Source organism: Centroberyx affinis, unplaced genomic scaffold (assembly GCF_046629955.1).
Source record: "Centroberyx affinis isolate AG114_WGS23_722 - 3 ecotype Tasmania unplaced genomic scaffold, CSIRO-AGI_Caff_v1 ptg006025l_1, whole genome shotgun sequence".
Classification (NCBI taxonomy): domain Eukaryota; kingdom Metazoa; phylum Chordata; class Actinopteri; order Beryciformes; family Berycidae; genus Centroberyx; species Centroberyx affinis.
Window position 1 is genome coordinate 87,014 of NW_027283064.1, and position 23,008 is coordinate 110,021.

At 41.3% G+C, this 23,008-nt stretch overlaps 2 protein-coding genes across 2 annotated transcripts; both read left to right on the forward strand.

Moving 5' to 3' along the window:
• Positions 1-6,161: 6,161 nt before the first annotated feature.
• Positions 6,162-13,589, forward strand: kctd2 (potassium channel tetramerization domain containing 2). The gene is made up of 6 exons (XM_071512031.1): positions 6,162-6,794; positions 7,346-7,454; positions 7,702-7,793; positions 8,021-8,116; positions 9,012-9,137; positions 9,279-13,589. Exons 1-6 carry the CDS (start codon positions 6,444-6,446, stop codon positions 9,306-9,308), a joined length of 804 nt encoding a protein of 267 aa, XP_071368132.1. The 5' UTR covers positions 6,162-6,443; the 3' UTR covers positions 9,309-13,589.
• A 994-nt stretch (positions 13,590-14,583) lies between these two features.
• slc16a5a (solute carrier family 16 member 5a) lies at positions 14,584-21,867 on the forward strand. The gene is made up of 5 exons (XM_071512018.1): positions 14,584-14,694; positions 15,578-16,046; positions 17,798-17,941; positions 18,285-19,124; positions 20,431-21,867. Exons 2-5 carry the CDS (start codon positions 15,680-15,682, stop codon positions 20,700-20,702), a joined length of 1,623 nt encoding a protein of 540 aa, XP_071368119.1. The 5' UTR covers positions 14,584-14,694; positions 15,578-15,679; the 3' UTR covers positions 20,703-21,867.
• The last annotated feature ends 1,141 nt before the right edge of the window (positions 21,868-23,008 follow it).

Here is a 23,008-nt window from a genome sequence, read left to right on the forward strand (position 1 = left end):
CACAAATGAGGTTTCACTTTCAGAAGTCTCCCCTCGTTTTCTTGTTTCACTTGACTTACAAACAAATAACTCCAATTTAATCTCAAATAAAAATACAGCATGCACAATATAAATATCCACTTTTTAAAACAAAGGCAAAAGACAGAGGCATCTTTCATCTATAAAGATTCTCTCTAGACCATAAGTCATCCGTTTTGAATAAATTGATTTTGCTGTCTGTCTATTTAGTGACTTACAAGTGGAGAGAGGGATGTTTTACCCTCAAGAAGTCCCATCAGCACCAGCTCAAACAGCACATCCAGCAGGTTGATGTGATGGATCTGAAATGGAAAGCACATTGGTGTTTTAATATCTTGTCGATAGGCAGTCCAGATATAACTCAGTATATCAGATGAGTAACAGTCAATTGTTTCTTTGCTATTTGTTTTATAGCATGGCAGAATATATTGGCTTTCAGGCCTTCACTTGTCTGCACTATCTAGCTTGACCTACTTCCTTTTAGCTCCACACTGTGTTATGACCTTCTTGAGCTTCTAACTTGTTTATGAACCTACTCCAGCCTGCAGCAGCTCCTCCTGCAGTGCCTGCCTGTTGTTTGGCTCACTGGTGTAGTCCAGCAGACGGTCGTAACAATGCTGGAACTCCTCAACATCCTCAACAAGACAAAAAACACAGCAATCCTTCAAACTCAACTTACAGACCATGATGGCGAAGATCCATGATGGCTGGGTTAGGTTTACTCCCCCTCACCCCCTCCCTCCCTCTCTACTTGTTCAGTAATATTCAGCTTGAGGTGATGTGTTACCTTTTGGTTCAGCTGCACGATGCCACTCAGTATGGTCTTCCCAGCATGGGACAGGTAGTTCCCACCCTGGTAGCAGGAGGCCAGCTCCTGAAATGGTAAGGAGATACTCTTATAGTCCTCACTGCCTGTGTAATGCTGCAGTGTCACACCGTACTGATCATAATCACAAAGTGATATATATCTTTATTCACATTTTACAACATGTAAACCAATCAATGTTAAGAAATAAACTCTCTGTTCACCTGTAAGGCAGAGCGCACAGCTGCCAGCTTAACAGGCAAGTTGATGATTCCCTTGTACAGGAGGCAGGCCCTGGTAATAAAACAGTGGATCAGGTAAGTGTCAATCATTTATCACTGTCAATCACCAAAGTGAATAGTGATTGGGAAAAATCCATTGACTGGCGATCACATTCATATAGAATTTAGAAATGTCAGTTGTGTTGTATCTCATGGTATAAATTCAGATACACTTCATGGCTGTATGGCTGTGTAAAGTAGAAAACGGTGTGTGAATTCGTCCATTTGTTGTCCCAGCTCACACCATCAGCATGCGTCCGAATAGGAAGTGGTGATGTCCAGTACATCTTCAGTGTGTCTTCGTTTGAAAGGATGACTGTTCAGTAGTTGTATATTAACTCTTGGTAGATTCATAGAGAACTTCTCCTACTTCAAATACTTTCAGCATGCAAGCTACCAATTGCACATGTATATTAGGCAATCTCATTTATATGCAGAGATAGAGAAAAAGAATGAGGACATCCTGAGTATAGTATAGAAATTAGTCCTGCAGAAAAAGGATGTTAACGCACACATCAATAAATATCTAAGCCTTAATCTTTTCAGTCCATAGCACCCTATGAGGTCTCAACAGAGTTAAATGTAATAGATGTGTGCGCTAACATCCTTTTTCTGCAAGCCTGATTCTATTCTAGTGGAGTAAATAGGTTTCCATATTGTCACCATATCATACAGTAATGTGGGAATAGGAATAATGCACATCAGATCATAAATCAGACCTACTGGTGTGAGTTATTATAGAAATGATTGAATGATCATAGAAACATTATAGATGCAGTTTTTATAGAAATGACTGAATGAGGCAGCAGTGTGTCTGTGTGCTTCTCTCTTTTGTCCGCGACCACATGTTGCTACTTGTCACTTTGATCATGACAGGCAGAAATACATTTGATTTAAACAAAAAAACAAAAAAAATCTGCAGCAGCAGTGCCTAGAAACACTGGATCTACAGATGATGCGCAGCATTACAGATTGCTTTACTTTTGATTTCTTTGACATTTTGACATTTCTTTGAACAGACAACAGGGGACACAGGCTTTCACCTCTGACCTACGACTAGTTTACCACCCCTCCCCCTTGTTTGACGGACAGCCTGCAGCTCCTCCTACATACCTTATTGTTCTGAAGAACCATGAAGGTTCAGGGCTTCTGGAAGTTCATTTTGGGAGGTTCTCAGAAGCAGTTCTGAGGAAGCATATCCAGGCCTTTAACCTACCAGGAGCCTCAGCAGGTCTGCTGCACTTTCCATGGCAAGTAGCTGCCTGAGCGCTCTTCCTTGCAGTATTTTCCCTGTTTTTTTCTCTCTCTACGAGTTAGCCGGCGTAGTTCAGCAGTAAACTGATGTCTGGTCTTTTTTGGCCAGGCTGCTACTCTACATTTCCTGGCCGTTTTATCGAGCCATGAGGACACCAAACACTGTTTGATGATCTTAAGCCGGGCTGCAATCCTCACCCGCCAGGCCCTGGCCCGTTTTCTCAAGCATGGGGGAGCCAAGCAGTGTCAATTATTCGTTTTTACATTACTAGGTTTACTGTATCGGTACATAGTGAATGCAAAATACATCTGATCTGTTTCATGCTCTACAGTCTCGAGATGCATTCCACTGAATGGTCATAATTCAGAACAATGCAACGCGCCCCAACACAACAATACAGTAGCCTTAAAGTCTATAGGTGTTTTGTTTGTTTTAAAATCAATTTTTATTGACAAGCCAATTGAGATTAATTCCCCTACTTCTCCACCTTCCCTTCCATGGCAAATCTCCTCTGAAAAACTTGGAAAAGACTCTTTATACAATACAATATAGCCCATACACACTACAGTCATTCAGGTGTTCTGCACAGTTGCACCTCTTGTTCCTCACTCAGTCTACCTCTCTGTCACAACTGTAAATGATGATACTGATTGGAGGCTCGTGCATATTCGCCTTTGTAATGCTGTTGTTTTCTCTCTGAACGACGAATATCTGATTCAATAGTCTATATGTCAGAGTGTAAACCTGCTGTCATGGGTTGTTTTTAATCCAAAAAAGCAAATAAAGTTAATTTTAGTTCTCACTGGGTATATTTCCATTAGACTGTTTATCCAAAAGCACCTTACAGTAGCATGTGTTTAATTTTTTTTTTTTTAATATTTTTGCATGGCCCAGTGGGAATCAAACCCCTAACCTTCATGCCCCTTCACCCTGCCACTCACAACTTGCACTCATACAATATGGTTATTTATTCTTTCATAATTTTAAACAGAGGAGGGTATCTGTGGGGAAAAAAGATGAAAACACAATTTATTTTAAATAGCAAAGAATAAAAGGCAATACCCATCTCTTCCATGGTTTGTGTGGGAGTGCCCCTTCCTTTTATTTTAAGGATGTTATGTTTCCTAAAATGTCTCCAGTCTGAACATCACCCACTGACTGATACCTGCAGTGAGGAGTTCTTCAAATAAGTTGTTTCAGTCATGTGGCATTTTAGAAAAAGAAAGTTTTTTTAATTATTATTATTATTGAAACATACTGAAATACAGAATATCATAGACTACAGTGACAAGTAATGGTTAAATAAACCAGATGCTGTTTATTTATTTTAATGTCAATTTAAGAAAAAAAAGCAGCAAACTCATGCAAACTCATAACCATAGACAGTAAAAATCAATATCACATCCTGCATTCAAGTTTGTCCATCGTTGTTTTTACTTCCTGCAAAAACACACAACATGATGAGACTGTGATCACACAGATAATAATCCATGTTAAAATGTAATTATCAACCAGAATGACTGTAGTGCTAGAGGTGAAGTAAGGAGGGACTCTCCCACCTGGGCAGTGTGTCACTGTAGGGGTCACTATGAAAACAAATGAAAAAAAAATCATGTTAAGTGTGGATTTTCCTTTGCTTTCCATGGCCAAAGAAAAAACACATTTCAGAATTTAAATCAGCACCACAGTTGGCAGCGGGCCAGCAGCTGTGTTCAACAAGCACCACTAGATGGAGAAACACTGCACAGATTCCATCTATCTAACAATATAATCTCCTAATGTCTTATGATGTTCCCACAAACATGTTTTGTCAAGGCATGTCTCAAGAAACCTGGAGACAAACAGGTGGTTATCACAGCTGCTCTTATCAAAATGAATCACTTCAAACTTTTTTTTTCATTTTTCATTTTTCCATTGAAGAAACTATTCTGAGGGGTTTTGGTTTCCCTCTATGTGCCTTGCATTTTCTGCATATTTATTTGTTTATTTAAGTTCCTATAGGACTCCCTGGAAAGGAGTAGTCTATTTGTACTACGTTTGTTATTATATTAACATAATAATAACGATAATAATATTCTCACACATCCTCCTCCTTTTCTTCTTCTTCTTCTTCTTCTTCTTCTTCTTCTTCTCCTTCTTCTTCTTCTTATTCATGATATCAAATGGATAAATCAACCAGTGAAATAACCAGAAGACAGAAAGGTGAAAGCCTATCACGTATTTTTCTAAAGCAACTTGAATTTCCATGAGTATATACAGTTTTATTCTTAGTATGATCACTGTGAGAATCAAACCTCTAGATTCTCTGGAAGTGTTAGTGGTTTGCTATATTGAGACATTAGAAAAATAATTAAGGAGATGCAGGGCTGATGCAGGTGAGTGGAGGTCAATGCTTGAAAAAAAGGGGCATCTGGTCTTCACTGTAGCTGATTCATACGGAGCCCCTAAGTTGCACAATCAGGTCAGGTCTAGTGTTAGTCTTCCCCGCCTTCAAGGCTACCAAAGCTTATCTTTATCACCATGTATATGAATGCAACTTATCTGAAATACATATAGGGACTGCTTTGCTGCACAGCATCAGACTTATTGTTTATCCCAAAACTGAATCTTCCTCACTGCTTCCACAGTAAATGCAAGAAGCAACCTCTTTTCCACAAGAGGTTTATCCTTTAACCTCTGACCCCCTAACACCACATGGACTGCTCACTCCATCTACGACAAGATGTGACACATAAAGTATCAACTCTTCTTACTCTTTGCCACCTTTTCCATATCTTTGTCGGATACAAAGCCTTGCCTTTAGTCCGCTCTCTCTCTCTGATGTTTTTTCTTATTCCTAACCTGAGTAACCACAGTAACAACGCTCTACAGGCCCCTGTCTCCCTTTGTCAATATTTCATCAACAAATATTTCGACAGGAGACCCCATATCAATTGAGAGGGCCATTTGTCAGTATGAAATTACCATAAGGCCTCTATACATTGACAGGAAGATGAAATAATGCAATAATGAATCTTTACACATTGAGAGGTGGTAGATAGTTGTGTTCAAGGGGCCTCATCTTTGGCCCAGTCTAGGCAGGAAAGTGACAGCTAGCGCCCCTGGTGCTCATAATTGAAAATAGAACCTAAAAGATAGATAGAAAAAAAAAACACAAATTAACTTCACGAATTTAGCCCAAAGCTATTTAAAATAAATAACTACAATGTGCTTTACCTTGTATTTTTTTTTGTTGGTAGTTTTTATTATTTGGTTTCTACATTATATAATGAAATACTGATTTTTATGAGTACGATACTTATAATTACCAAACTTCCCCCTCTAGTTGCATCTGATCATACTGTCTTGCTGTAATTTCTTACTGACCACTTAAGGAACATCGAAATATTTGAATATTTAGTATTTGGAATATTTTACACCTTCTGTATGGTCGCTGCAGTTCTGGTCTTTGGATTCCTTACTACTGGTTGCTTGTAATGTTGGCAGTCTAGAAATGTCAGCTTCATAAACTGTTGCACCTTGCAAGTTGGCCAGTATCAAAGTGTAAGCTGAATCTCTAAAGTTGCATACTATTATTATTACCCTCAAAGTATTTCAGAATGAAATCAATCATGCTACATTATTGACATTATTGTATTTATGCATTATTGTGATTCTAATCCAAAACATGTCAAGTTACTTGTACATGTAAAGCTAAATTTCCTTACCAGCAGACATAGTTTTTGTTTTTTGTATACTCTTATTTTGAAAAACTATGACATAACGGAAGTAAACAGTAATCACGTTACAACCCGGAAGGATTGCCTTTCTCTGATTAACGTTTGAATAAACAAGAATGACCAATTTATCTTAGGAAGAAAAGATTAAACGCGATGCGGCTAACATCGTATATGTATCCTTAGTAATATTAGTGTGTTAATCTTCAGCGTTGGAGGTAGAGGCGGTCGAGTGTGAGCAGCAACGCCCTAATGCCAGCCACCTTGTCGAAGAAAAATAGCCCTGCTCTGTTTACAAATCGGGTGAGAGAAATTGTTTCCCTGCAGTGTAGCTAATCGCGTGGCTGTGGTTTTAGACGAAGAAAAATATGGCTGAACTGCACGTCGTGGAACCGAGCGGCACCGGCACTATAGAGCAAACCGAGCACCGTGATGTCCGGGGGTCTGTGCGGCTGGCGTCGCCCACTCTCGTGGTTCCGCCGCGGAGCAGCCTGCCCAGTCCCGGGGTGTCGAGCAACACCAGCCGGCCGGTGTTCGGGTTCCCGCTGAAGAGTAACCCGAGCTCCCCGTCGGAACCGGCGGACAAGCCGGGCTCACGTTGGGTTCGGCTTAACGTCGGCGGGACCTACTTTATCACAACCAAACAAACCTTGTGCAGGGACCCCAAATCTTTCCTGTACCGACTATGTCAAGAAGACCCCGATCTGGACTCTGACAAAGTGAGTAAAAATGCCTATAATGTTGCCATCATGGTAATTTACCATGGCTTAGCCTAGGTGAGTCTAAATTGTATCTTGTTTTTAATCATCATAATGTAGAGCACAGATCAAGCAAAAATGGCCAGAAATCTATTTGGAAACCATATATTAATAATCACTTAAGGGGAGCATTCAGGACCAATGTTACCTCTAAACTGTGTGCTGTGATCTATGGCTAATAATTTATCACTTGGACTAAATAATATGTTGTCAGTCATTGCTCCACTTGTCCCTGTAGATTTAGTCAATATAAGGTTTTGGTGGCAAATGATATTAGATACTTTAATAACAAATTGTCAGTCATGTCATTGCTCCCCATAAATGTAGTTTAAGTGTTTTACAAGGTTTTGGTGGCAAATTAGTGCTTAAAGAACCGATGCCCTTAGTCACCATAATTTTCTCAGTATTATCTGATTCCACAATGTTTTGCAAAGTGACCATGACCAGAACAACAGTGAAACAGTGAGGACAAACCACTCTTTTACGACCAACCCTTGTTGTATTTCTTACAGGATGAGACGGGAGCTTACCTAATTGACAGGGACCCCACATACTTTGGCCCCATCCTGAATTACCTCCGGCATGGAAAACTGATCATGGATAAGAATCTGGCAGAGGAAGGTAACTCACAAATTGTCCACATCTTGAGTCCTTATAGATTTTTACACACTACACTAAAGAGGATAACATCTGTGTGAAATACTGCTGTTTTGTAAGCATGTTGAATTTTAAATGAATGACATTTTGCAGCATACAGTACTGTAGCTTTCAGCAAACATTGTGCAGAGTGGTAGCTGTCGGTAAATCACATTTTACAGAAAACAATGAAGTGCACAAACCATTTTGTTGTCCCATCTTTATGTGTCAGGTGTTCTTGAGGAAGCCGAGTTCTACAACATAGCTTCGCTGGTGCGGCTGGTTAAAGAGAGGATACGGGACAATGAGAACCGGACTTCTCAGGTATGTGAATAGGAAACCAAAACAATGGGAATGGGATCAGTGGATGGGGAATGGGATCAGTGGATGAATCTGTTTACCAGTCTTTCTGCAATTGCAAATGTAACTAAAGTGCTTTTTGTTGTTTTTTTGGTACTGGCAAAAAATGGCCGTGTGTTTGTGTGCACATCACTGATACTGAGTTTCCTTAGTAACATTCTGTCTGCGTGTGCATTTGTCGTGTCCCTCAGGGCCCTGTGAAGCATGTGTATCGAGTGCTGCAGTGCCAAGAGGAGGAACTCACACAGATGGTCTCAACCATGTCGGACGGTTGGAAGTTTGAGCAGGTGCAGAAAATGGAGCCTTTTTTTTATGTTATCTTTTAGGTTGAAGCCTTACTAGTTTCAAATGTACTGTTTTCAGCTCCAGTTTTGAGATGCGCTTAAACCAGGGTTCCCATGGGTGAAGAAAAGTCTGTAATGTGGAATTGTGACACATCTACTGCAGAGAGAGAAAGTTATGTCATGGCGTATCTAGGGCTGTGCAAGAAAATCGATACAGCTGAATATTGCAGTATTTTTTCCATGATACTGTATCGATTTTCCAGCCCCTCTTATCGATACATAAAAAAGAATTATTCATGTTTTAAACAGATTTAAAATGTCCTTAAATTTCCCTCAAATCCCTTTGAATTAAATGGTTTTGACTCAATTTGTCCGCTGAGTTATCAATATAATGTGATGTACATATTAGACTACCCGGTGGTACAAAGCAAGTTGTATTTTCAGCTCTATTTTTTAATTTTCAGTAAATTATGTAGAGTATTGCAATGTATCGCAATATGTATCTTATCGCAATGTATTGTGATACAATCGTATCGTGACCCATGTATCGTGATACGTATCGTATCGTGAGGTCCTTGCCAATACCCAGCCTTAGGCGTATCAGGGAATTGTAAAAATGGATCACTTTACAGCAAACGTGTGTATATTTTCTAGCTTTTTGGACACATTATTTGTTGCATTACATGTTGGCCACCAGCTGCCGGTACGCTATTTTATTCCTCTAGAATTTTTGTCAACCAAATAGCAGTACAGGCCTGCCAGGAATGTAAATATTAGGTTGTAGAAATGCTCTGCTCTCGTCATGGAAATCCAAGGAAAAATCAGGGAAATTTCTGTTTCTCTTGTGGAGGCAACCTTGTAATTCCATCTTTCGCCTTTTCTTGTCTGCACCCTTCAGCTTATAAGTATTGGCTCCTCTTATAACTATGGCAACGAGGACCAGGCCGAGTTTCTATGCGTAGTTTCCCGGGAGCTCAACAACTCCACCAACGGCATTGTCATCGAGCCCACCGAGAAGGCCAAGGTGAGTGATCCACAACGTGACTCACTTTAATTACCTCCTTAAATGTGAAAAACAGTAATAAATCCAGTTTCCTTGTTAGATGTTGGGGATTTCTGCGCTAATCCTGCCCCTTCTGACCGAGTTTCCCTTCCCTCCTTGCAGATCCTTCAAGAGAGAGGCTCGCGGATGTGAGGAGGCAAACCCAGATCCAGAGCGAAACAACACTTTATCAAAAACAAAAACCACATGACATTTTCTCCAGTTTTAGCCATGGTCCATGAGTTCACCTCCCTCCAACCATCACCCCCTCCTCTGGTGTGCCTTTCCACAGTGGGGGCTCTCCCATGCCCCCTCTCCTACAGTGCTGCAACACCACCCTGACCTGCGCTCTCATTACTTCTCCTCCGTCATAGGCTGTGGAACACTTAGGGGGGAATTTAACGAAATTACAAGAGAGTATTATTCCTCATAGCGGTTGTCATTGCGAAAGGGCTTTTGATGGTCATTGTCACGGTGATTCAGGCTGTGGCGCTTATTGTAGCCCCATGCTGTTGTCAGTGGATGGACCCCCGGCACAGAGCTAAATCATCATCATCATCTTCATCTTCATCATCACGCCATTAATAGACAGGACACTTCCTCCCCCTTGTATGTTTGGCTATGTCGACTTGGCAGAAATCTGTGACTATCTCCTCAGGACTCTCAAAGGACATAAAAGAATGAAGACAACTACACTGACTGAGCCTCCTGCTGTCCCTCAATTCACTGACGGGGTGAGTGTCGCCCCCCCGCCCCCCATCCCAACATCTCCCTCTCCCTCTGCCCTCCCAGCCTCCTCAGCTGGTGTCCGAGGCGGGTCACAGCACGACGCACCGAGCTTAGGAGACGGGAAGTCCAGAGGTGGCAACGAGACGGAGGAGTCGCAGGCGGCGTGATGCGGAGTCAAACCGTTCTGTTCGAGCCGACCTGCCGCAGTCCGCAGTCTCTCACATTCTCCAGACGGAGGATGAGGGAGTGACAGATCTTCGTCTTACAGAGGCCCCGCCTTGGTTCGCCGCAGTGCTGGAAATCACACAGTGTCTCGCTCCTCCTGTCCCCCTCCGGCTTGATTTGGTCTGTTCTCGCAGGGAGGACCCTTCTCTTTTTCACAGCTGTAATTAGGAAATTTCAGCGCAAAAGAAAACAAATGACTCAAAAGACTAAACTACACCTGTGTACAACTTGTCAAGGCATGTGAGGAATCTATATAAATCTATATAGGCTACATGATGAAATTATATGAAAAATTGAATGCAAATGGTGTAATTATTGATTTCTGTATCATAGTTGTCATATATTTGTGTATTATGGTGAGTAATTCTATTTAAATGAGGGGAAAATATCAATCTTCATAACCAGTTTTCCTGAGGGTTTTCCACCCAGTGACAAGGGTGTGAGTTTGTGTATGCAGTGCCTCTCTGCTTTCTGTCCATGACTGAAATATCAGAATTCCTCAAGTTTTTTCAGCTGCGCATTTTCTGTAGTGTTCCTCAAAAACCTCAGAAACAGTTAATCATTTTTCTCGTAAATAATATCCTACTTTGATCTCTTGCATATCTTAAAATTGTAATTAGAGATTAAAAAAAAAAAAAAATGTAGAGAAAGCTTATTTCTGGGTTTGAAAAGATGGCCATGTGTCCAGAAAAGTGAGTTGTGTTGGGGAAGTTGTTTGGACCATGGCCAGTCTGTATGCTGCCTCAAAACCTGAAGCATCCTTCTCTCCCTGGCCTTGTCTTATTCTAATGCCAATCTCCACTCACTCTGCAGCTGCCTCTGTTGCAAACCCTAAACTTAAAGTATACACCCAACTGACTGTGTTGTCTTACGTTTTGCAGCACGTGTAGCAACTGTGGCGCAAGCTGAAATGTACTCCTCACGCTTCATGCCCTGAAATAGCTGAGCCTACATTATCACAGATATTTACATAAGTGAACTTGCCAGATGGGAAGTGTCTTCAGCTTTCTGAGCTTTGGTGGGAAATTGAAACAGAGGGAAGCCTTTATTTCAGATGTTATGTGACATTTTTCTGTGCCAACAGATGGGTACCAACTTGTCTAAATTATATTTCTCTTTAACACTTGACATTAAGTTGCTTTTTTATCTACGTGATAGTGCTGTTTTTATACTTGTAACAACATTGGACCAACATGCAAATACATATGTTTTCAAATAAGTTGTAACAGATTTGCAAGAGCATTCAGTGACTTTTATACAAGTAAACACGTATCAGCCTCTATTCTATATGTGCAATGACCAAAACAATGATACTGTCTTAGCAATAGAACTACGTAACCACTACACCTTACTACAATAGAACTTAAAAAGATGAGAATGGAATGTTGTTACTAATGTAATTGCAGCCTTGTTACATCGGCATAAGAGCAACTTAATGTAAAGTTCGAGCCATATTTACACATATCAGACGCTGAATTGAAACATCTTGTTGTTACCCATTGTGCAATTTATGAAAGATCGAACTCATTCTCTCATTCTGACTGTGTACTTAAATCACTCAACCCCCTAAAAGCGAAGGGGCATCCGATCTTTACGTGATATCACCCAGCACCTATCACAGGTGTTGAATACTTTGATACACCATCCTTTGTACAAAAAAATATATTTGGTGCAATTATGTTATATCAGCATGAACAAGACGAATGCGTTTTAACGAAGAAAAAAAAAATCCTGTACCTTTGCTGTCGTCATGCTCTCCTGACCACGTTCAGTCAGGCCTCGGAGCGCAAACTCTGTTGATGTGACATTTTTTTTCCTCTTGAGTGTGTGTTGTGCCGTTCTATTCTATTATTCTGAGACGTGAGCAGACTGTGTGTGCTGCTAAAAATGCCCAAATGTCTCACCGAGGGGCAGTTTTCCCCCCTCTCTCTGGGCCTTTTCAAAGCACCTTGGGTGTTCTGTTTCCCTTCGTCTGTGTCCGGTGTTGTGCCTTTGACCTGTGTTGTGCACAGTTGTTCTCCCCTCTATCATCAGGTGCCTCTCATACCTTAAAAAAAAAGCCAGGAGGCACCTGAGGTATAATGTATAATGCGGCCCTTAGCTTGGTTTCTATTGTCAGTGTTTCAGTGAGAGGCACGCCAAACAAATCTACTCCCTCCCTGTGATTATTTGTTTTATTATGCATACTAATTCACTGAAAAATTGTAGGCTTACCTCCTGCTTCCTTTGTGCCAATACTATTGAACTAACTCCACCCAGAATCCCTTACACTCCTGAATATTCAAGGTTTTATCTGTATTACTCTGCTTCCACTCACGGTGTGGTCGGCATTGTTGTGTTTACAGCAGTACCAGATGGGAGAGAAGCAGGGAGCAGTTGACAGCAGGAAGAGTAGTCAAAGCAGTTTTCCCTCCTCTGCTTTTATCTTAGTAAAAATCCAGCGGTGCACTTTTTTTGGAAAAAGATGAGACTGCTTTACTCACCTCCATTTGGGTTTTTTTCTTGAGTTGCATGTTTGTTTCAAAGGCAACTGAAGCCATCTATAATGATCCCATTTCTAGATGTATTTAATCAACTTTCAAAGCACTTATTTGTCACCTTTGTGAACCCAATTTGACCTTACTTTGATCGTGTAGTTGAACCTTGCAGTGTGATTATCTTTAAAATTTGAATCAAGCAACCTTTTTTAAGAAGAAAAAAAAGTACTTTTGACCATTTGTTTTTACTGTCACCTGCACTAGATAGTCTACAGATATGTGCAATGTTAACAAATCTGCAAAAAAAAAAATCTCTCGTTTTGGCACGTGAAAACATGAGAGCATGCATTGTTCTAGAGATTATGATGTTGTGTACTGGAATTTGTCTGACCTCTGTGTTAGTGCAAAGTGTATGTGATGCATGGTGGGAGAGCAGAGGGAAGGCATGGCTCTGTGGTAGGTGTAGATTTCTTGTGTGGAACAGTTGGTCTACAACTAGACATATTCTCTAATCACATGTTCTGTTTCTATGTTGTTTTTATATCTTGTCATGTCAATTTAACAGTAGATAAAGAATAGCTAGCTTTGAACTTGAATTAACCAAATTAACCGACCGATCTAAGTCAGACTGCAGACCCCTAACCCTGGATATAGCATTTACTCAACCCACAGGTCCACACACACAAAATAAAGAAGAGTTTTTGATTCATGGCTCGTTTTGCCAGTTAATCTGTAAACACCTGCATGCGTTTGTGGACATACACACTTGTACACTCATTTAGATGTGTTGAAAATGTCATCTATTAACAGTTACTTTGAGTGTGTTCATTTATCAACAGTATTGATGTCAAATGTGAATATTGTCGAAGGAGACTGTGGAGAACTGTTTGGAAGCTGACAAAACATTTTGTCTGATTGTTCTTTCACTTTTATTTATTTTATATTTTTGAATTTTGTCTACCAATGCTGTTTCTTTAAATGTAACAGTTTTAACAAAACCCAGTCTGGTTTTTAATCATAAAATGTGTCTGTGTTTTAAAATGTGACTCATTGACTATGTGTGTTTAGGCTGCCTAGCCAATAGCATAAACCAGAGGATTATGCATAGTAGCTCTCCTTACTGTGGAATACCAAAACGATTGATCAGTGAAACATATAAAATTTATTGAAGTCATTCTATCAAGTATATAATGAAAGAAACTCAGAAGTGGCATCTTCAACTTTACCCAGCAGTTCCCCTCTACAAGCTGTTCTAGTAGCTGTGGTTCTAATATATTTTTCCTACATTTATATAGCCAGGGATGTAGTGGAGGGTAAACCCATTAAAACGTGCTTTACCCATCCTTTTAGGTTGACAAATTATAGTATACACCATAGTAAATAAGATAAGATGACACTTTATTGATCCATGTGCGAAAATCAGGTTGATGCAGCAGCAAAAGTAATAGAAGTCAATGTAGAAAAAGAGAATTAGAGTATAAGCAGGATATTAAAAAAAAACAATATAACAAATAAGCAATAAAAAAAAACTGTAAAAGACTAAAACAATAAAGCCATAAAATAGAATGTTAACAATGTAGTGTCATGGCTTCCAGACTAGAGCAATATGGAAAATGCCCTTATCAGAAGTATCAATATTAAATCCTTATCAAACTGCTGAAGATAGGCTAAAGGAAAAGCATAAATGAATGCTTTTCTGAAAATATGGTTTACCTTGGTGGTTGTTTACCATCATGGAGGTTATAATTTACACACCTTTCTGTTTACCACCACAACACTGCATATATCCTACATTTTTGGTATTTAACTGTCAGTGCTTTCACTTAAAACTACTTCAGTGGTCTGCACAGTAGTGTACTACACGTTTTGCCCACTATCCTGGCACACTGTGCAGCGGATCAGGCCTGACAGCAGAACTCACTTCTTGCAGGCCTGCTCGGGCCCACATCCCACCAAGCCTCTCTTGTCTCCTCCCACCGCGAACACAACACACTGTCGCTTCAAGCCATGTCGGGGAATCCCAGCCGCTTGTTTGGGAGGCATCGAGGAGGAAAGACGCGCCTGGGACTAATGGACGCACATCATAATCAATAGGCCTGCGTAAGAAGGTGAGGCGATTTTGACTTGTGACAAATTTCGCGAGAGAACGTAGTAAATTATTGGTTTAAATCGCTTCCTCTGCGCAGAATTTGCCGCGCCAACGATGTTCAAGATATGAATCTGTTATTTATTTGTCAGACAAAGCAGCAGATGAAATGGTAATGAAATGATTTTTTTTAATAGCAATGTTGGCTTTAACTAGTCAACTTCAGTATGATGAGGGGTGTGTAGGTTGTTATAATTTTGTGTAACAGGACGCTGATTCTCACTGGACTGTATAGCGAGGGGTTTGTCCAGTATGAAGGTGTAGCTGCGTTTAGTTTGGCTCGAATAATATAACCACGTTTTAACCCATTAACAGCTCGTTGTAGGCTAGAAATAATTGCCACGTGGATGGAAATCGGCTAGGACAGTGTACAGTATATTTTAACACCAGGCTGAAAATGCTCAGTCTAGTTGGTTAGTTGGGTTAAGTTGACGCCTATACGGATTTCTCAACCCGTCGTGTTAAACAGGAGGGAATCTGAAGCAGTCCCATCCCCTCCTGGGCTGTTGGTGCGGAATAGTACTGAGTGTCTCTGAGAAATGATTTGGGGGGAAATCATGCTGGAACATTTGTACAGAGGGCCATTCATTCCAGGGTTTTCCCAAGTGCATGCAAGTTTCACACCAGCCAAGTCCTCCCTCCCTCATCCTTTAGGCTACAGAAACAACAGTCTGACCTGAACCTCCTGGTCAAAATCCTTCCTCAGCTCCTCCATGCGTCAGACACCTGGAGCTGTGTTTCCAGATGATAAAATGGCTCTGAGTCAATATTGTCACGTATTGCCACATGCAGCACTCTCCACAATAGGGAGACCAACCTGATTATATTTCCTCTTGTCGTCATAGGTATACTTAAAGGCTGCAGGGTTACAGTGACATGGATGCTTTTGGTGTTTGCACACCCTGGACAGCCAACACAGGAGCATTTCCTGAGCCGCTCAGCAGAAAATGACTCGGAGGAATGGAAACAGAGGGGCAAGTGAGTGCTGCCTCCGCATGGAGACCACCCGGGTCCCAGAGCAGGCGAACAGGATGGAACAGGAGAGAGCGGGAGAGGCCAACGACTGTGACTCCGAAGAGGGGGGAAAGGGCCGTGAACCCCGAGGCTCCACGGCCGTGCCGAGCGCGGTCGAGGCCCCTGATGGGGGTTGGGGCTGGGTGGTGCTGGTCGCCACCATCATAGTCCTGGCTCTGACCCTGGCTTTCCCCTCCTGTGTGGGAATCTTCTACACAGACTTGCAGAATGAGTTCCATGCCACCAACAGCGAGACGTCCTGGGTGCCCTCCATCATGACGTCAGTGCTTCACGCTGGAGGTACTGTAGGCAATCAGTTGGGGAAACCTCAAAAAATCAATCCAAACTTAGAACAGTGATGTTTAATTTACTAAAACCCTCAGCAGATGTTTATAGTATAGCAACCAGGCAGAGTAATCTGTCCATTAAGAGAAACCCCTTTTAATTCAAAGTCCAAACAGTCATGTTTTGTTTTGCACTGCATAGATACAGTACATATTAGATATGGTGTTATGTAAATGTCAGACTGTCAGACTTCATAGAGATTTGAATGAGGGTTTTTATGCATATCTACTCGCCACGTCTGTTGATGGTGACATGAGGAAAAACTGGCAGTTAGATTATCATGGTAGAAAGACTACTTTATCTTTGTCAGTCCACAAGCCCTCAGTGCTGTGCACAAGTGACTTTCTAGAGAATGATGTCAACTTCCTTCCTCTACGACGTCTGATTCAGAACATTACATAACCTGCATGAAATAAGTAGGGTGAGCTGTAAAGAGGCATATTCAGCAGATACCAAGGTGAATGTGTGCATCAGAAAGCTATTACGCAGCACTGACTAATTATTTTTTAATTATTTATTTTTGCAACTTGGTGTTTCAGTCTGGCTGCATAGCAGAGTGTCGCTCATGTGAGAAGCAGCCTGATACTGCATGGTACATGCTTTATTCATTGGACACAAGAGAGTTTGTTGCCTCACAATGACTAGCCAAAAAGACATGGTAAGGGTGTTTTTACAGGATGTCCGACCCTTTACACATACTAACAGGATGGAATGTTGTTGAGCCGGCCTTAGGGAGATTGTATGTTCAGTTATGGACAAATGCGTGTCTGGATTTGATCCTGTGTCTTAACATACACCAACAGGCCAAATGACAATCTTTCATGGTTAAATTGACGTAACAAATGCCACTGAGTTCCTGGTGCCCATTGTTAAATATATTAATCCAATAAGCACCGTCCATCCACCGAAAGCAGAGGGATGCAGAGAAACTTAAATATGTATTTATGTTATATACTAATACACAGGATGTGATGTAATAGTCCCTTGTGCCGTAATCCAAGGTGAGCATTCATGCAGAAGCCCAGTTTAGATCCCAGAAGAATGATGTAACTAACCCACACATGGTGACTGTAGAGGACATCAGGCTTTGTCGTCATGAAGCTCCAGGTCCAGCAGACAGGCAGCACCATTCACCACCTAATCTAAATGTTACAGGGTTGAGTGTGTGAGTGTGTGTATGTCACTGTCAAGTGGGCACTTCCCATCACAGATATTGGGTTAGGGTTACCACTGATGTTATGTTATTATCTTTATTATTATAGGTTACTAGTTAAAACTGAGTGCATATCCTTTCCACGTTTGAGTCACTGATACACTTACAAGTTATTGTGTTTAAGTTTTTCATATTATTGAATGTGAGAGGGATTTCTACAGCTAGAGCATTTAAATTAAATTGCAATTATTAAATGTGGATCCACAAAAAACACAATTTAAGTTGACAGACTCTGGCCAGACGCACACATGAAAAGTTTGACTAAGTTGAGTGTGAATGAACAAGAAACCATATTTTCAGTCATGCTTTCAGTAATTAAGACAAATGGGCCTTTTTTCAAATATACAATGGTCATACAGCCAGCGTACAGCACCACAATGTTAAAGAAAAAGCTGTGTTTGATTAAGAAAATAACCTTGCCACTTCTGTGTAAACCTTTGTCCTTTTACACTCCAGTATGTGTTTAACTAAGAGCATTACATTTTATCTACAGGGCCCTTTTGTAGTGTGCTGGTGGAAAGATTTGGTTGCCGAGCAACGGTCATGTTAGGCGGAGTCCTGAGTGGGGCTGGAATGGCTGCCAGCTCATTCACCCATTCCATCACTCAACTGTACATCACAGCTGGGGTTATTACAGGTCAGTAACCTTTGACAGAGATACATTATCACAGCGATGCTTGTCTTGTTGACCATGGTGATATTCAGTGAAATTAAAGAGTAACTAAACCCCAAACCCAAATCTGTGTAAAGCCTGACATCTGATGGTGAAAAGCATGCTCCTGAAATTGTCATCTGCTATTGGCTGATCTTTGTTGCCAGGTGATGTCACCTTCTATAGAGTACAACAGGCGATGAGAGTGAAACATTAATCTGTAATCCCCACCTCTATATGAAAAACACTCACAACTATTCTACACATAAGGATTTTTAGTCAGTAAACAGTGTTGCACCATTCTGATAGTCTTCTTTCCTCGTTACAGGACTGGGCTTCTGCTTCAGCTTCCAGCCAGCCGTGACAATCCTCGGCCACTACTTTGTGCGTCGACGAACGTTTGCCAACGCCATGTCCTCCACAGGCACGGCCCTGGGACTGTGCACCCTGCCCTTCCTGGGTAACTACCTCCACACGGAACTGGGCTGGCGGGGAAGCTTCCTAGTTTTGGGGGCCGTCCTGCTCAACTGCTGTGTGTGCGGAGCGGTGATGAGGCCCCTCGAGCCCCCCGGGCGTCGAGGCCCACCCCTGATGAACCACGGACCCCCTCAGCCGGAGGAAGAAAACGGGAGGAAGCTGAAGGGGCGGTTGAGGACGGTGTTGAGCTTCCTGGTGGCTGCCGTGGGCAAACACATGGCCTTTGACCAGTTCTGCAGGAACTCGCATTACCGCATGTACGCCATAGGCATCACCTGGATGATGCTGGGGTTTGTGGTGCCCTTGGTGTATCTGGTGCCCTACGCCACGGCCCACGGCATGGAGCAGGGCCGGGCCGCGCTGCTCCTCTCCATCCTGGGTATTGTCAACATCGTAGTGCGGCCTCCTGTCGGCGTCCTCTTCAACTTTCCCTGGTTCAAAGGGCGACACATATATGTGTTTTCCGCGGCTTTGTTGGTCAACGGGCTTAGCAACAGTATCTGCTGCATCGGGCCGGGCTTCCCTGTGTTACTGACCTATGTGCTGACCTATGGGCTGTCCATGAGCGTGGTGGGGTCTCTGATGTTCACTGTCCTCATGGATACGGTGGAGATGAGCCGCTTCCCCTCATCTCTGGGCCTGCTTGCTGTCATGGAGAGCGTTACGCTGCTCATTGGGCCTCCACTGGCAGGTAATACAAACAGAGGTAGAGGGGAAAGAAGGAGAGGAATAGAGACATTGAGAGAAAAGGTGGTGGGGTGCAGGGGACACAATTACATGGAAATCAAAAAATAGGTGTTCAATGGAGTACTAAACATAGTTTGTCCTTAGCATTGTTTTACAGGCTTAAGCCAGATTAAAGTTTTAGTTATACAAACGTTTTATTTAGGCAGGAATAATCTCACTGGTTGAATTAAATCTCAGTGGGCAGAGCCAAAGACCCGCAGTTTTTCTGGCTATGTAACATCTGACTGAAGCCCAGTGAAAAAGGTGACGAGAAGAGGAAGCTAACATTATGAAGCTTAACAAATGGGGCGAGCTTGGCACTGGCCCTATGGCACTTGCATGCATGCATGTGTGTGTGTGTGCGCTTTGTCCTCATGCAAATGCACATTTATGCCTGTGTGTAATTTGAATGGCAGCAGTACAGTAATAGAGTGTTGAGCTGCTACTCCTGCAGGCTGTTGCTGTAAATATGAGCATGTTCTCAGTCAGCCTGCCTGGTTAAATGAGAGTTGAAGAAACAACTCTGTGCTTCACTCTGGAGAGAGGGAGGAGTTGCAGTTTAGCTGGTATTACTGGCAGGAAAATGGGGAAAGGGTCGGGGCTCTCTTGTTTCACTGCTGTTGCCTTCTCAAATGTCAGGTATGCTCCATGTTTATCTGGCTGATTATATGGCCACAGAATTGTGTGGACCAGAATAACAAGTCACAGCAGAATCACAATTACTGACACATGCATGGAATTTGCCTAGGTTGGTTTAAGCCTGTACGTCACATTTAACATAAAAACAACACAAAAGTATATTAAAAAAAAAGTTTCTAAGAATTTTAAAAATAGAAGTTAGGGAATATGTTTCTTTTTGTGTGTAAAGAAAGTGATATATAAGTAGTATCAGTGGTATATAAAATAAAAAATATAAATGTAAGGTTTTTTTTATCTTCAGTATGTACATGGTTCACTGTTGGAACCTGAGTATAAGTAATAATAATGTATATTATGTGAGTAGGTATAAATATAAGACTATAGAGCCAGAGCAGAGTTGAGTATATAAGAACAGTGCATGAGATCAGCATGTGACATTTCTAACTATGCATTTTATTTCTAACACACTTTTTATTAGAAGTGAATAATAAAAATACAATGACAAATAAGTGTTACAATGATTAAAAAGTTAATCCCAAAGTAAACCTCAAACTGCTACAAGGGGGAAAAATTGCAAAAGAGATAAAACACTGATGTTATTGAGAATAATGATGATATTTTTGTTGTTGCAGGAATCCTGATTGACAGATCGGGGCAGTACTTCCATGTATTTTTGGCCTGCAGTGTCGTCGTCGCCTCCTCTGCCTTGTTCCTCATGGTGTCGTTTTACTGGCTCGGCAAAAGGGACAAGAGGGCGTCCAAGCAGGGCCAGCCGTCCGCCGCCGCCGAGCCAGCCAGGCCCGCTGCTGATGTCGCTCCGCAGTGTCAGTACAGCAGCGTGCCGACAGAGGGAGATAAAGACAAGGCCTCAGACAGCGGGACGGAGCATATCACCAGCCTCTGAACCCGGTCGTGCCGCACGTCACTCGCAACACACATCGCTTTGGGTCAAACAGTCTTTGCAGATAATTCTTAATGTTTGTGTGAACTTGCCTGGTGATACACAGGCAAATACAAAGAAAATGTACACAATCACCCTAAAACATGCAGTCTAGCCTACTACAAATCATTTGCAAACGCTATTTGACCAAGGTTGTTCACTTGTTCCTACATACCAAAACAAACAGAGGTGCACTTAAAACTGTGATTGTACTGTATATCATAAAATGCTGCTGATCTTATCTATGTGATCACACAATCTATCATGATATCCCACTTTATCTTGCCAAGCCATACATAGGATCGTTCGACAGAGAAAAAGATCTCTTTCTCCTGACTGTTGTTAAGACGTGGGATGCAGAGTATGTGACACCCAGTATTAATGGGTACGGATTGCTTGAGGTCATCAAAGGTAGATATAGAAAATGTTTAAGCTGTTACAATATGTCATACACTGTCACACGTGAGAAAAGGAATATGTACTGTATAAGCAGTTGTTAAACATGGTTCTGATTTCTGTTTTGCATGCTTCTCACTCCTTCATGGAACAGTGCCTTTTTATGTAAGTTATTAATGTATTTGTACAAAAACATCTACAAACAGAGGAGAATGTTCATTTCAGGACTGAAGCAGGTGATTTGATATGTTAGTTTATCAAAGATGAAAGGTTTATTCTCAAAAGCACCAGGAGCTCAGCAGTTTGTGTTAAAACAAAACTGACAAGTTTTATTACATTGCAGCAGAAATTGACTCGTAGCTTTTGTGTGGTAGCTTAGTCTGTTAATGAAGATATCCTGTGAGGACATCATACAATCAGTACAGGTCTGAATAAGGATGATTGCAGCACAAAACTATATCTGAAGCCAGAGTTCCTTTAGTTCTGATGTGACTGAAAAAAAGAAAATGTACACACATTTCAGGTATAAGCAAGTATTGCAGTGAACAAAAAATGTTCTTTAAGTCATTATATAACATTGAAATTCCATGGTGGTGTAACCAGTGGCTTCTCTGCAATGAGAGGATTTATTAGTATTTTTCTAAGGGCTAGTCGTGCTTTTGGGCCAAATTATATCTTTAATATGAATGTATTATTTATACATTATGATCAGGGGAAAAATAAAACTGTTTAGCAAATCTCAAATTTGTGTTCTTTGTCTATTTTTGAAAAAAAGTTGTGTTGGGTGTGAATCCAATCCAATCCAATCCCATTTCATCTCTGCATACTTGCTTGGGTTGCCAACAGTGTACATGGCACTTCACCAAGGGCCTGAAAGACCTGGGTTTGCATGTAGATACATTTGTAAGTTAATTGTAAATTTGCCGTCTCATACAAATGTACATTGTCAATAGTTGTACATTTTTACTATTGTTAGTATCATTTGCCTAACCTATCTGATGGGGTCGGTGCACCATGGCATCGCTATTGGCAGTACAGGGGCCAAAGAACATGCCTGTCCTGGGGGCCCAAATGGAATAATATGGGCATGTGTGTATATGACCCAGGTTAAGTGTCTATTTATCATCTTAAACAAAAAACTCCAAAAGGGTCAAAAGCCACTGATGCACCGTCAAAGTAGTTTTTAAGTCCTATGTCCAGTTTGGATGGTTTATTCTGGAAAGAGAATCAAACATACGCACTGTGCTCTGTTCTATTTATTTTATTTTATTTGTTGGTTTATTTAACAGGGACAGTGCACATTAATAAACATTGCTGTAAATGCGCCAGAGTTAGCCAAGAGGCTATTTTTCACCCTAAAAACAGAATATAATATATAATGTAATATAAGATAGAAATTACAAAGTTATTGAGATCATGTATAAGCATGCAGAACAATAATAAAAAGAAAAGAGAATATTAATGTTAATCACAGACATAAAAAGCATGCGCTGTGTATAAAATACATAAATCAGTCTGACACAATAAAAGCAAAACAACAATAAGACATGCATGCAGGTACATGAGGGCAGTACTGCTCTCAGTATGAGAGTATTAATTAACAATTTCTTTAAATGAGCTCTAAATAAACCGTATGTGTCTGGTTATGAAGCCTGTCTCCTCCCCGGTGCAGACAACACATATACAAAATTAATTAAAAACAAAAAACAAAAAAATACAAACTTCGCTCTTTCAAAGGCTCCACGCTTGATTTTTGTGGGTGAAATCCTGTGCTGTAGTGAGCACCACCCTTCAAAAGTATGACACACTGCCGCCATCTAGCGGCCAGACCGTAGATGGCGGTCTACGGCTGCTGGCTGCTGCGTAGTGGCAAA

Coding starts and splice junctions, on each gene's coding strand:
- slc16a5a (XM_071512018.1), top strand. CDS start 15,680: ATGACTCGGAGGAATGGAAACAGAGGGGCAAGTGAGTGCTGCCTCCGC. Junction 16,047..17,797: donor GTCAGTGCTTCACGCTGGAG/GTACTGTAGGCA, acceptor TTTTATCTACAG/GGCCCTTTTGTAGTGTGCTG. Junction 17,942..18,284: donor CACAGCTGGGGTTATTACAG/GTCAGTAACCTT, acceptor TCCTCGTTACAG/GACTGGGCTTCTGCTTCAGC.
- kctd2 (XM_071512031.1), top strand. CDS start 6,444: ATGGCTGAACTGCACGTCGTGGAACCGAGCGGCACCGGCACTATAGAG. Junction 7,794..8,020: donor ATGAGAACCGGACTTCTCAG/GTATGTGAATAG, acceptor CGTGTCCCTCAG/GGCCCTGTGAAGCATGTGTA. Junction 9,138..9,278: donor AGCCCACCGAGAAGGCCAAG/GTGAGTGATCCA, acceptor CCCTCCTTGCAG/ATCCTTCAAGAGAGAGGCTC.